The 8,454-nt window shown below is 47.5% G+C and overlaps 1 protein-coding gene across 2 annotated transcripts; it reads right to left on the reverse strand.

The window, feature by feature from the left end:
- Positions 1-333: 333 nt before the first annotated feature.
- Positions 334-7,832, reverse strand: adap2 (ArfGAP with dual PH domains 2). Of its 2 annotated transcripts, XM_083649106.1 has the most exons (12): positions 7,698-7,832; positions 7,450-7,529; positions 6,908-7,032; positions 6,582-6,673; positions 5,069-5,157; positions 4,660-4,772; positions 3,011-3,160; positions 2,845-2,928; positions 1,952-2,014; positions 1,536-1,613; positions 1,057-1,285; positions 334-711 (listed from the first exon to the last, which is right to left on the reverse strand). In XM_083649106.1, exons 3-12 carry the CDS (start codon positions 6,911-6,913, stop codon positions 683-685), a joined length of 933 nt encoding a protein of 310 aa, XP_083505232.1. In that variant the 5' UTR covers positions 6,914-7,032; positions 7,450-7,529; positions 7,698-7,832; the 3' UTR covers positions 334-682. The 2 variants fall into 2 exon arrangements, with proteins under 2 accessions (XP_083505232.1, XP_083505231.1); XM_083649105.1 differs by lacking the exon at positions 7,450-7,529 and having other exon boundaries at positions 7,698-7,808.
- Between the last annotated feature and the right edge of the window lie 622 nt (positions 7,833-8,454).

An 8,454-nucleotide genomic window follows, 5' to 3' on the forward strand; every position in this document is an offset into this window, starting at 1 on the left:
TCCGTACTGCAGCACAGTGGGGACAGTCCGTGCTGCAGCACAGTGAAGACAGTCCGTGCTGCAGCACAGTGGGGACAGTCCGTACTGCAGCACAGTGGGGACAGTCCGTGCTGTAGCACAGTGGGGATAGTCCGTACTGCAGCACAGTGGGGACAGTCCGTGCTGCAGCACAGTGGGGACAGTCCGTGCTGCAGCACAGTGGGGACAGTCCGTGCTGCAGCACAGTGGGGACAGTCCGTACTGCAGCACAGTGGGGACAGTCCGTACTGCAGCACAGTGGGGACAGTCCGTGCTGCAGCACAGTGGGGACAGTCCGTACTGCAGCACAGTGGGGACAGTCCGTGCTGCAGCACAGTGGGGACAGTCCGTACTGCAACACAGTGGGGACAGTCCGTGCTGCAGCACAGTGGGGACAGTCCGTGCTGCAGCACAGTGGGGACAGTCCATGCTGCAGCACAGTGGGGACAGTCCATGCTGCAGCACAGTGCGGACAGTCCGTACTGCAACACAGTGGGGACAGTCCGTGCTGCAGCACAGTGGGGACAGTCCGTGCTGCAGCACAGTGGGGACAGTCCGTGCTGCAGCACAGTGGGGGCAGTCCGTACTGAGAGTAACAGTGCAGCGGCTCATCTGCTGTGCCGCAGGTCCACACGCTGCTGTCCTCTCACCGTCACTCTGGAGCTCATCTCTTCCACATGATGTTGGCTTCAGCTGGGATGAGAAACAAGTGTGAGACAATGGTCACTCATTGGATATGGCTTTGTGTACTGTGTGTACATGTTTCTGCAAGCGTGAACACACAAGTGAATACAGGAATAAAATGCTGATAGCATGTGAAAATCTCAGAACAGAAGTGTGTGTGTGTGTGTGTGTGTGTGTGTGTGTGTGTGTGTGTGTGAGCGTGCGTGCGTGCGTGTGTGTGTGTGTGTGTGTGTGTGTGTGTGCGTGCGTGTGTGTGTGTGCGTATGTGTGTGTGTGTGTGTGTGTGTGCGCGTGTGTGTGTGCATGTGCGTGTGTGTGTGTGTGTGTGTGTGTGTGTGTGCCATCCATACTCACTGGTGTAGTCCTGAGGCACCATGGGCCTGGACAGGACCTGTCTGAGGGCGTTCAGCCACTCCCGCTGCTCCCTCTCCTGCTCACACAGGAACACAAACTGCCGGCTGGGCGTTACCACCGACACGCCGCACTTCCACTTGTTTCCCCGAGCGTTCTTTGGAACGCACTCTTTCACCGAGTAGCCGTTGCTCTCTGTGCCGATGAAAACCACCCCTAACTCCTCCGCATCCTGCAAAGCACCACAGTGAAAGCACGTCCACAGGCACGCACGCACGCACGCACGCGTGCACGCGCACACGCGCACACACACACACACACACACACACACACACACACACACACACACACACACACAATGAGGGTTAAATGCCCAAGAGATTTCCAGTTTTTTTTAGCAGTACGCAGTGACAGTGAGTGAGACAGTGAGTGAGACAGTGAGTGAGACAGTGAGTGAGACAGTGAGTGAGACAGTGACTCACCAGCTGGCCTTTGAAGTAAAGCAACTTCCGGGCGTGAGAGTCCAACATGAACCATCTTTTTTTGAATGGCTCCTTTTGCTGTTGAAAACATATTTAATAGAAATTGTTTAAAGCACAACTCTGTCCATTTTCAACCTGGGCCCTATTGTATCTGTAACCATCAGACCAATGGATTCTCATCAACTGCTATCAGTATCTTGCCTGCCTGTGTGTCAATTCACATCAAAAAGTCATCTCAAATTATGACTTCCTGGTTTTGATGCAACCTTGGCCCTTGTCCATTTGCACCCATCCAAGCAAGATGTAAGCAGCTCTATGGTGAAGCAATTGACAAACCTTTTGGTCAGAATCAATTGGTATGACGGAAAATGATAACGGCCCAGGTCAAAAAAGACTGACTGTTCATATCATCTTACCGAAGGGCCAGTCTTTTCCATGAATCCCTCTTTGGGGTAGTTTCTTGTTATTTTTGGTATCAGCTGACAAAGAGAAGAATACAGGTGAGAATGTTAACATTTAAACTAGAGACACCACCACACGAGCCGCGACGCCTGGAAACTTCACACGAATGTGGCCCAGGGAGGCGGCGTAAAGTGGGGGGCCCTACAGTACGTCCAGCCTCGTTGCTCGCACTACACTACACCCATCTTTGAACTCAGCATTCATTGTGATGTGAACAACACACCTGTAAAGTTTCCTGACTGCCTCTTGCACAGTTGTGATGCTATCGCGTTTACAAAATTTGTCCACAGACAGACAGACTGCCTGCCAGCCATATAAACAGCTGTCAAAGTACTCAAAACTGTTTCTGTAGTTCCTTCCCGCTACAATAGGTGTCTCCCCACGTCCACATTTTGCCATGACACACACACACACACACACACACACACACACACACACACACACACACACACACACACACACACACACACACACGCACACATCAAGGACACGTCAAATAACTAAAAAGCTTTTGACTTTTCCCATACTTATGTATTGGTTAATTATGGTGACAGATGCCAAGCCTATTTTCTTGTTAGAGGGAGAAAAACACATGAATAAAACCCAGTGCTGTCAGGTGGAAATCTTGTCTCTCTAAGTCAACCTTTCAAGAACTAAGAAAAACAGCCTTGTTTTTGGCTTGATGACCATGCTTTTTTTTTGCTTATCTGATCGGTTTTTGAAAAGGTTTCATCATTTCCCCAAGTGTTATAGAAAGTTCATCAGTTTAGTTCCAAAGCCAAATACAGCAGACGTGACTTAAAACCCCTCTCTGGTTCATAACAGCAGTACAGATATGAATACTTACCTCTTCGTCGCTCCCAGTGGGGTAGGCTGTCCTCAGGTAGGCGTAGCGAGCAGCACGAATTGCATTGTACCATGTGACTATTTCCTAGAGTAGAAGAAGAGTCCTTAATCAGTACAAGGCCTGCCCGTGACTGTTATCTATACTTCTAATGGTCACGCCGTCCTACCTCAGGACTCTCGTGGTAAACGTAGAGGCTCCTGGTGTGGTTGTCCTCTTGGTAGGTGAGCTGCACGCCATGAGGATGGCCGATCTTCTCCGGCTGAAAGGTGGCGTTCAGGTCCTTGATGGAGATCACAGCCTTTGGGCCTTTGGACTCCTAGATCATGAATAACACGTACCAAGCAAAGTAGAAATACTTCACCAACATGCAGGTTACCACAACTCGATGATTGTTAAATGACCCCAATTGTACTTGGCCAATTCCCCCTGCTGTCCCAGTCATTGCTCCACCCCCTCTGCCTGATCTGGGTAGAGCCGTAAACTAGCATGTTTCCTCGGATATATGTGCAGTCGCCAGCTGCTTCGTTTCACCTGACAGCGAGGCATTTTCACCAGCAGTTACCGTCCACCCAAACAGGTGCCCCGACCAACCAGAGGAGGCGCTGGTGCAACAGCCAGGGCTCATACCCCAATGTTTATTCATAAAGGTGGTTATGTACAATGTATTTGATTCCAAATTAATGAATATTAACCCTTTCAGGGGCATGTCTAGGGGGTGGACAACATTACTGTCTATATGTATATATTATATATATATATATATATATATATATATATATATATATATATATATATATATATATATATTAGGGATGTCCGATATTATCGGCCTACCGATATTATCGGCCGATATTAGCATAAAAAAATCGATATCGGAAAATATCGGTATCGGTTTTCATGCCGATATTTTTTTTTTTTTTTCTTTTTTTTTTAAATACAGGGGGAGTCTCACTGAGAGCAATGCTCTCTTTTTCAGGAGTGCCATGTTCACATTCACACACACATTCATACCTGGAAGCTGACCAGTACAACCACAGTCTGATCTGTTGGCCACTGAGCAGCTCCACTGGAGCGGTTGGGGTTAAGGGCCTTGCTCAAGGGCATCTCAGTGGTGGTAATGAGGGAGGGGCAAGCGCTGCCTTTTCACTTTCCCCACCCAGATTTATCCTGCCGGTCCCGGGGATTGAACCGACGACCTTCTGGTCACAAGCTCGCTTCTCTAACACTTACAACTTTAACACAACATGCATATTATATATTAAACTCTTCAGCTACATTAAGCTACATTATGTAACTTGTTACGTGAAATTTTGGTGGAAAAAAAGCCCGCTTATATCGGTATCGGTTGATATCGGTTGATATCGGTATCGGAAATTAAGAGTTGGACATTATCGGATATCGGATATCGGTAAAAAAGCCAATATCGAACATCCCTAATATATATATATATATATATATATATATATATATATATATCCCAATAATAGATTTTTAAAGTCCTTTTATTAATTAGATATTGCTTAACGAAGAACAATGTAAAGAAATATTATTTCCTGAGGTGCTGAGAAACATGACACAATTTGATAGTGATAGTGATAAATAATTTGATAGAGTGAAGCGTCTCACCCCAGACTGAGCCGAACTTGCCTCTTCATATTGTAGCGCGGTGGAGAAAGATTAGCCTGGGTAAACCCAGCCTCCACGTGACCTCTATGTGCTACTTACGCCACAGGCATAGCCTGTTGAAGGCTGGGTTTACCCAGGCTAGAGAAAGATATCTTTAAAAATGTGTCTGATGTCTGATAGGGGACTTACATCATCCTTGTTGAAGTAAGCCAGGGTGAATTCCCTCTCTGACAGAACAAACTTCCTCTTCAGAAAATATGTGTTCTCCTTCCCTTTCTTCCAGAGTACGCCTTCGTGAAAACCTGGAGTCGAGCCAAGAGTCACAAGCACTTCAATGCACACAGGTTCTTCCTTAAGTGAAACTGTATGTGCTGCAGAGTGACATTGACTCCAGTTGTCACTCCCTTGCTTTTGAAATAATCATTGCATGATGTGTGCAAAGAACAGGTTTATCTTGCACAGTTCGGCTTGTGTAGTATGAGGAACTATGCTGTTTGTGTACAGGTGGAGACTGAAGCACAAGTGGTTGACTGACAATGTGGCAGATATTGTGAAACAGTAAACGCTTTATTAAAAGAAGAAGATCCAGTAGCTTCACCTGTGGTATAGCAGAGTGGTGGATATTTGGTTTCTCCTGTGAATTCCATCCTCTCATATTTGGCTCGAATCCACTGCTCTCTCAAGACACTAGGGTTAAGAAAAGGGTAAAGAGGAAAATATTCAGAGACAAAGCGTAGGAGGAGCACGGCCGGGAGTAACCCACAGAGCCTAGATCCTCCATGCACCGAAGGGCCAATACTGCGGCGTAGCACTAGCTCTATTGCAGCGGATTGGGTGTTCTCGCTTACCCCTCCCGCGGGCAACGTTGCAGACAGAGTAGTAAGGCTGATCCGTGAGCGGCTTCTGGGACACGAGTCGGGGTCTTAATTGGCCTCGGCTGGGTCTACTGGGCGAGGGTGTATGATGTTGACAGACCCGAAACACCTTACGACCCCAGATAACATCACTGATGACGCGTCCCAGCGCATGCGGCAGTAGTGTATTTGAGAATATAGAATTCTGGCTTGCCTCTGGCCAGTGACACTTAGGAAAGACTAGGTGACAACCAAGTATAGTTTGGTGACGAGCTGGAGAGACAGTTGACGGCCGGAGAGACGGCAACCGGTACGGGATGGGATTAGCACCCCATCTTGGCTCTCTCGTGAGGGAGAAATCCACAAACGCTACGGATTAGCCTCCTGAAAATCTGCGCAAAGATCGGCGCGGCCTGGGGTCCTTCAGGCTAGAGCGAGGTGCTCGATGCAGGTAAATGACGTGCAGCGCACAGGCCCTCTTGAGGCGTCCTTGAGGCATCCTCTCAGCCTCTGGATTGCCTTTGCCACGGGAGGGTCTGGTGAGACGAAGGAGGAGCACGGCCGGGAGTAACCCACAGAGCCTAGATCCTCCATGCACCGAAGGGCCAATACTGCGGCGTAGCACTAGCTCTATTTCAGCAGATTGGGTGTTCTCGCTTACCCCTCCCGCGGGCAACGTTGCAGACAGAGTAGTAAGGCTGATCCGTGAGCGGCTTCTGGGACACGAGTCGGGGTCTTAATTGGCCTCGGCTGGGTCTACTGGGCGAGGGTGTATGATGTTGACAGACCCGAAACACCTTACGACCCCAGATAACATCACTGATCCAGCGCATGCGGCAGTAGTGTATTTGAGAATAATAGGGCTACACATTCACATTTTGACATTGTTTTCAGGCACGCTAATCCATACATGCTGCGGCACTAAAGTAAACACAACTGGACGCATCCTGTGTGAATCCCAGAAATTTGCTGCCAAAATGTCTTCTATGGCAAACAGACAAAATAAACTATCACTACAAGACTATCATTACAGTATTTCTAATCTGGCAGCAGATAATTTATTCCTTTTTCACTTCTATGAGCAGTGGTTCCACTTCTCTCTACGCTGTTCCCTTGCTTCATATTACTGTCCTGTCTGCAGTGAGTCTGTCATTTCTCAGAAATGATGCCACTTATTCCAACAGGATATTAAAGTGGGGAGCTGGGTGTTTTGGGGGCGTCGGTGTGGGACGGAGATCTGCTGGAGAAAGTACTTACGCACAGTCTTCATGCTGAGGTCGATAATAATAAGGTGGAACAGCTTTCTCGTAGTAAGCCCGGGCATTGCCGTTGCCCTTGGATTTCATGAACTGCAGTCATCCCAGTTCCCAAAACACACACACACACACACACACACACACACACACACACACACACACACACACACACACGCACACACACACACACAAAGATTACACTATAGGACAGTCAATTTAAGGGTTACGTTGAGTTATTGGATGGTTGAGGTGAATCCAAAACTTTAGTAAAGCAGTATGAGATCTTCCAGCAGGTCTGAGGGCATGCTGATAGAGAAGAGTCCGTACCTCCATCAGCTCATCCTCCCAGAAGTCCAGCCTTATGGATTTGACTCGACTGGACAGGCTGCGGTGGATCCCGGAGCAGTTCAGACACACAAAAACACCCAGCTTGTAGATCGCCCAGTCTGGATCTGAGAGGGGGGATTCACACTTTTCACTTATATAACATGGGGAGGTGCTTTACCCGGTCATTTGAGCAGGTGTCAAAGCAGAGTCAATCACAGTCATGTTAATCTCTTATTGGTTGCTTTCATGATGGATAAAACAACACCTTTCCAAAACTGCTTCATAACAAAACTTGAGTGAACTCAAGCAAATTTAAGTATGTTATACTATTTTTTATTTTTAGAGTCTGTTACCTCTCTCCAAATAGTGTTACATGATCACTCACTCTCTCTCAGAGAGACATACAGCCTACTAATTGTAAGTAACACTATTTGGATAGTCCACCTACGGAGTATTTTGTGAAATTTCAACAATTTATTGACATTCAACAGTATAACAGTTTCGATTTGTTTTTGTAGTAACAGACTGACTCATGAACATACCTCCAGCCAGGTGACAGAACACCTGATCTCGTCACCTGCTGGAACTACTAAAGTGATGTGGAAAGAGAAGCAAACAGAATCTGCAGACAAAAGTGAAACAGTTGAATGTCAACTAATAAACTGTTCAAATGTTACAAGACTCTCTGTAGGCGGACTATCCAGATAAACCAGTGTTTGTTACATTGTAATAGCCCTACATTATGTAGCCTATAGCGCCGTCTAAACTGTAACACTGTATTGAAACTTACCAGGAGCGCTGCAGTCTGCACATCGACTATTGTCCGGCTGTTTCACCATTTCCAGTAACATCTTTTTGTTTCGCTCCCGGTTTGCCATTGTGTGATGATGTAGTAAGCTCTCATCTCCAGCGCATGGCGGTCACATAGTTAAACTGCTGGAACTTGCGACAGAGCGAGCGCCTCTCTGATGTCACAACACAAACCTGCTACACGAGCCGAGCCCCCTGCCTGCTGCAGGTGTATTGCACCGACACATGCAGCTAGACTCGCAGTGGCTTTTGTCAGTTGAGGGGTTTACCTTTGTTTTTACCACGGCGCCCAATGGTGGCTGTTTGTGATCACGGGCTGGAGATGATAGTTTAACCACATCTTGTTTGACCACGACATCACTAGTTACCTCGATTTGCATAATGCAGTAGGCCTACTACAAGCCAAGGTCATACAGCCTGACATCTAATGGTAAAAAGTAGGGTATTGAATTGATGTTCTGCTATTGGCTGGTCTCTGTTCCCTGGGATGTTACCATGTCACCCTCTACAACAGGTGGTGACATCACCAGGCACAAAGACCAGCCAATAAGAGAAGGCCAGTTCACTAACCTATTTTTCACCATTAGGTGTCAGGGGATCATGTCTATGTTCCCCGGGTTCTATATTCCCCGTTTTTCACTAACCTCTCCCAGCCCCCACGCCAAACCTAACCTCCCCCCATGCCTAAACCTAACCTCCCCCAGACCCTAACCCAAAACCTAACCTCTCCCACCCCC

Source organism: Poromitra crassiceps (genome assembly GCF_964638095.1).
Source record: "Poromitra crassiceps genome assembly, chromosome: 13".
NCBI classification, from domain to species: Eukaryota; Metazoa; Chordata; class Actinopteri; order Beryciformes; family Melamphaidae; genus Poromitra; species Poromitra crassiceps.

Bases quoted from the DNA above. Each gene is read 5' to 3' on its own strand.
- adap2 (XM_083649105.1), bottom strand. From the start codon at position 7,785: ATGGCAAACCGGGAGCGAAACAAAAAGATGTTACTGGAAATGGTGAAA. The intron at 2,015-2,844 runs GTAAGTATTCAT...TCTCTTTGTCAG, and splicing joins CCACTGGGAGCGACGAAGAG to CTGATACCAAAAATAACAAG. The intron at 1,614-1,951 runs GTAAGATGATAT...TGTTTTCAACAG, and splicing joins TGGAAAAGACTGGCCCTTCG to CAAAAGGAGCCATTCAAAAA.